The sequence below is a fragment of the Nicotiana sylvestris genome, chromosome 8, assembly GCF_000393655.2.
Source record: "Nicotiana sylvestris chromosome 8, ASM39365v2, whole genome shotgun sequence".
Lineage (NCBI taxonomy): Eukaryota > Viridiplantae > Streptophyta > Magnoliopsida > Solanales > Solanaceae > Nicotiana > Nicotiana sylvestris.
This window is the reverse complement of record NC_091064.1, coordinates 101,117,810-101,123,776: the sequence shown is the minus strand read 5'-3', so window position 1 is coordinate 101,123,776 and position 5,967 is coordinate 101,117,810. Positions and strand designations below refer to the sequence as shown.

General features: G+C 39.5%; 1 protein-coding gene across 1 annotated transcript; it reads left to right on the top strand.

The window, feature by feature from the left end:
- The first annotated feature begins 2,389 nt into the window (after window positions 1–2,389).
- Window positions 2,390–3,118, top strand: LOC104242633 (uncharacterized). The gene has a single exon (XM_009797707.2). The coding sequence runs from the start codon at window positions 2,390–2,392 to the stop codon at window positions 3,116–3,118; it is 729 nt and encodes a 242-aa protein (XP_009796009.2).
- Window positions 3,119–5,967: the final 2,849 nt, after the last annotated feature.

Genomic DNA, 5,967 nt, shown 5'->3' with positions numbered 1-5,967 from the left:
TACGAGGCTTTATATGGTAGGCAGTGTAGATCCCAGGTGGGTTGGTTTAAGCCAGGTAAGACTATATTATTGGGCACATACTTGGTTCAGGATGCTTTGGAGAAGGTTAAGGTGATTCAGGATAGACTTCGTATAGCCCAGTCCAGACAGAAGGACCGGAAGGTTCGTGATGTTTCCAAGAGGTGAGTCAGGCGGAGCTACAGAAGCGGACATCTAGGCATATCTGCGATGGTGCAAGTGTGGGAGAGTGACCGCAGGTGCGGTCCTAGACCTTTAAGTGAAAACCGCAGGTGCAGTGGTTAGACTGCAGAAGCGGGAAATGACCACATGTGCGAAATCCCTGGGTCATAAGGTATATATTTCACCCTTCGCAATTTTTGGCCATTTTTCTCAATATTTCATTCGGGGTGAAGCTTTTGGGAGCCATTTCAAGGGAGATTTTCAGAGGGATTCATTGAGGTAAGGTCCTTGGTTCCTAAGCTCGTTATTATGGTGATTCTTATTATTCTAAGCATGAAATTTGAAGAAAAATCAGTGGTAAATTGGGGTTAGGGCTTGATTAATTGGAGAGTTTTGAGTGATGATTTGACGGACCATTTGAGGTCCGATTTTGGTACTTTTGGTATGACTGAACTCGTGAGAGTGTGAGGATTCCGAATTTGTAAATTTTACCCGATTCTAAGACGTGGGCCGAGGGGGCATTTTGGTCATTTTACATAATTTAGCGTATTAGCTTAGAATTAATTTGAGCTTACTGTTAGTTTAGGGAAGAATGTCTAATTGACTTAATATCTTTATTTGCTCAACTGCCTTATTTGGATTCTGTGCAGCATGCTAGGTTAGAAATACTTGTTTTACCTTGGTATGAAATTTGAATTGAATTGAGTGTTCTTCGTGTTACTGCTGTGTATTTACTTTGGGACTGTATCCCGGGATATCCCCTACATGTTTACTTTGGGACTACAGATTTGTATTCTGGGAGATCCACCCATACTTTTATATTGGAAATATGTGACTGCACCCGGTAGATTCCCCAGTACTATATATTTACATTTGGGACGATGGTTCGGTATTCCGGGAGATCCTCGCACTTTTTGAGTTTGACTAGGAGACAACACCCGTGAGATCCACTGAATATTTATATTTGGGACTATAGGATGGTATCCTGGAAGATCCCTGATTGTTATCTCTATGTTGAGTTGTATTCCTTTCTATGATTATTTTGTCTCTGTTGTAGTAGTTGTTGTTCTTTCTATCCTGTATTACTTCTTACTGTTGCACTAAGTTATATTATCTTATTCTATACCGTTATACCTTGTTTTTCATTTAAATTCAGTAGGGCCCTGACCTTCCTCGTCACCACTCGACCGAGGTTAGGCTTGACACTTATTGAGAACCGCTGTGGTGTACTTATGCCCTTTCTGCACATGTTTTTCATGTACATATCCAGGTACTTCGACTCATACCTACTACCCTTAGGCGAGGCAATTCTCCAGAGACTTTGAGGTATATCTGCTGCGTCCGCAGACCGAGGAGTCCCTTTCTATTCTCTCTTATAGTATCAGCCCTTCTGTATTTACTTTTGTTTAGACATTCCGAACTTAGAAACTTATAGTTATCCAATAGCTTGTGATTTGATGAGATTCCTGGTTTTGGGAAATGTTTTTTCAGTTCGAGAGTTTTTATTGTATATGTCGAGCGATATCTTAAACGCTTCATTGTGTTATTTCTGCAATTTATGGCTAGTTTTATTCTGTAATTTTCTATTTTCTGCAATTTGTTAGGCTTACCTAGTTGTAGAGACTAGGTGCCATCACGATAGTTCACGGAGGGCGAACTAGGGTCGTGATTGGAGTGGCTCACTGGGTTGTTTAATGTTATCTTCAGAACAAAGAGGATACATGATGAGTGGCGGTGTAGTACAATGGTTCCGGTGTCCAAGAACAAAGGGGATATCCTAAATTGTAACAACTATATGGGTATCAAGTTACTAAGTCATACCATGAAAGTTTGAGAGACGGTAGTTGAAGGGAGGATAAGGAGGGCGGTGTCTATATCGGAAAACCAGTTCGGGTTCATACCGGGTCGTTCTACTTTGGAAGCTATCCACCTTATCAGGAGGTTGGTGGAACTACAAAGCTATAGGACGAGGGATTTGCATATGGTGTTTATTGACCTAGAGAAAGCATATGACAAGGTCACTAGGGACGTCCTTTGGAGGTGTCTGGAGGTGAAAGGTGTGCCGGTGGCTTACATTAGGGCAATAAAGGATATGTATGATGGAGCTATGACTTGGGTTAGGAGTGTTGGAGGTAACTCTGAGCCTTTTCCAGTAGTTATGGGATTACACCAATGATCTGCGCTCAGCCCGTTCTTATTTTCTTTGGCGATGGACACACTGACACACCATATCCAAGGAGAGGTGCCATGGTGTATGTTTTTTACTGATGATATAGTTCTAATTGATGAGATGCGAGGCGGTGTTAATGGGAGACTGGAGGTATGGAGGCAGGCTCTAGAGTCTAAAGGATTCATGTTGAGTAGGACTAATACAGATTATGTGGAATGTAAGTTCAACGACATGACGGGGGAAGAGGATGTGGAAGTCAGGCTTGACTCACAGGTCATCCTCAAGAGAGAAAGTTTTAAGTACTTAGGGTCAATTATCCAGGGAGATGGGGAGATCGACGGGAATGTTACGCACCGTACTGGAGTCGAGTGGATGAAATGGAGGTTAGCGTTTGAAGTCCTGTGTGTCAAGAATGTGCCACCAAAACTCAAAGGTAAGTCCTATAAAGCAGTGGTTAGACCATCCATGTTGAATGGAGCTGAGTGTTGGCCCGTCAAGAATTCAAATATCCAGAAGATAAAAGTAGCAAAAATGAGGATGTTGAGATGGATGTGTGGTCACACTAGGCTAGATAAGATTCATAATAAAGATATTCAGAAGAGGATGGGCGTGGCTCCCGTGGACGACAAGATGAGGGAAGCGCGACTTAGATTGTTCGGACACGTGTGGAGGAGAAGCCTAGATGCACCGATTAGGAGGTGTGAGCAGTGGACATTGGGAGGTACGAGAAGAGGCAAAGGGCGGCCTAAGAAATATTGGGGCGAGTGATCAGGCAGGACATGGCGCGACTTCAGATTTTCGAGGACATGGCTCTTGATAGGAACATGTGGAGGTCGAGCATTAGGGTGGTAGGCTAAGGGTAGTCGAATGTTCTTCCCTCTTTGTATCGGGTAGTCTGATAGAGTTTCATTTAGGTTTGTTAGCGGTCTTTGTTGTATTCACATTGTTGTTTTGCATAGTTTTGTGTTATTGTCCTTTCACTTATTTGCTGTGGTTATTTTCTTTCTGGTATATTTTTTTGGTACATGTCTTTTCTCTTATTTCTTTTATGATATTATTGCTTCTCCTGTTAAGCCTAGAGTCTCCTGGAAACATCCTCTCTGTCCTTTTCGGGGTAGCGGTAAGGTCTGCGTAACTCTACTCTTCCCAGACCACACTAGTGGGATTTTACTAGGTATGTTGTTGTTGTTGTTGCTAAAGATGTGTTTACATGAGATATGATTCTTTTGAAAATTGATAAGGGGATATCATTCGTTGTATCTCTTAAAGATTATTGTTAAACTCTTAGAGGCTTTGACATAAAAAAAAAAAGTTATTCATTGATTTTGTTCAATGAGTTAATTTGGTTATAAACATCATGATTTTATAAAATAGATTTTTTGAGGCTATTAGGCTATGAATCTATTTTTGAAATATCAAATATCTTTAAAGTTACTAGTAGAGACCATCAAGGTTGGTTCGAATTTTATATTTGATACCATGAAATTGCATATACCGGTGGAGGAACATATTCTAAGTCTAAGATGAGGTTTGTGAAATAAGTCCCTCAAGAGAGGCAAATGTGCTATATCAGCAAAGCTGAGTCAATTCATGCAACACTATGATGAGACAAGTTGAGCAAGTAGGGTATATAATACTTGCCACTAGGTTGATCACCTAGTTGAATTTATTATGATGTCGGTGTTGGTATTATGCTCCCGGTGAAAGGTAAAAAATAACTTTTATTATATTTAGACCTTAGGAGCCGAAAATGATTTTAATGATTTAATTCCATCGAAAGGGTTTTGTATGGTTTTTATTAAAATCATGAATTGATATAAATATTTTAAAGGTTTATATCATGGTTTATATTTCACTAGTCTTTTTATTTAAAATAACAAAGAGCATGAATTGATATAATTATTTACTCCTTTATATCAAATATTGGTTGCATTATTTACATAAAGCCTTGTCCCAAAAACTTATTGAGTACTGTGACGATGTACTCAGCTCTTGCGGGCCCCTCTTCAAGGCTCTGCATATTTTATATATTTCAAGATAAGGTGTGGTATATGATGTATGAAAATGATGACTCTCTTTTCGAGGTATACGGTAAGATACCACTTTTATTTGTTGGTAGCTAGCATGTGGTTCTTGGTTCTTTTAGTCAGGCATCATCCCATGTGGTTATTTTATTCTCATATCTTAGAGATTTCATAGACATTTGTTATTCTTTTGGGGCGATAATCTAAATATCGCATGCATGAGAGAAAGATTCTTGTATACTCATTCATGAACTTCCCTCATCAGGTAATCAACCTCTGATGTCCCTAAACACCTGTGACGACCCGACCCGTCGTCTCCTGTAATTCCGTCCCGTATTCCCCGTTATATGCTTATTCATGCTTCAGTATGTGTACTTGGTGAATTTGAGTCAATTCGGATCGAGTTTGGTAGAAATTGGGACAAATAGTCTCTTTAATGAAGAATTAGCTTAGAAAAGTCAACCGGAAGTTGACTTATGAGTTAGAGGTATCAGAATTGATTTCCGATGATTCGGTTAGTTTCGGGGGATGATTTAAGGATTGGTAGCGCGATCGGAAGTGAATTCGGATGTCCGGAGGTCATTTTGAAGTCATTTGGCTAAGTATAGAAATTTGAAGGTTTTTGAGAAAAATTCGACCGGAAGTGAAAATTTTGATATCGGAGTCGGAATGTGAATACGAAAGTTGGGGCAAGTCCGTAATGTCGAATGTGACTTGTGTGCAAAATTTGAAGTCATTCCGGAATGATTTTGGTAAGATTTGAGACACTTAGTCTCTTTTAAGGAAGCTTAAGTTGGAAAAGTCAACCGAATATTGACTTATATGTTAGAGAGCTCGAAATGCGAATTTTATGGTTCGGATAGCTTCGTTAGGTGATTTGGGACTTGATAGGTGAGATTTTGATCCGAGGGTCAGAATGGAATTCCGAGAGTTTCTGTAGCTTCGTTATGTCATTTTGGACTTGTCTGCAAAATTTGAGGTCATTCGGAGTAGTTTTGACATTTTCCGCATCGGATGTGAAAGTTAGAAGTTTCAAAGTTCATAGGCTTGAATCCGATGATGATTTGATGTTTTGATGTTATTTTGGGTGTTCTGAAGGTTGGAACAAGTTTGAATGACATTGTGGGATATGTTGATATAATTGGTTAAGGTCCCGAGGGACTCACGTGGATTTCGTAAGGTTAACGGAATGAAATTCAGACCAAAACGAAAAAAAGAAGAAAAGCTGTTGCAGAAGCTGTCTCTGCACAGCAAAAATGCAATCGTGTAGCATACTTCGAAGGCCTATATCTTTTGATATATAAGTAATTTTGAGATGGTTCAAAAATGAAAGTTGTAGCCCTTCATGTCTAGTTTTTATAAAGCTAAAGAAATCTTAATTTGGACATCTGTAGAGAATGTTACGGTCGATTGCATATGACTGGTGGAGCTCGTTCTCCAGAATTTTCTGATTTCGGGGAGCCTACTTTAGAAGCTCATACCTCGGGATATATAAAGAGTTATATGGTGTACAACCTATCAAATTAAAGATCTTCGAGTCTAGTTTCTAAATCTTTAAACCGTTTGTCATTTGTATATTTATACAAAACGTTA

Bases quoted from the DNA above. Each gene is read 5' to 3' on its own strand.
- LOC104242633 (XM_009797707.2), top strand. From the start codon at position 2,390: ATGGACACACTGACACACCATATCCAAGGAGAGGTGCCATGGTGTATG.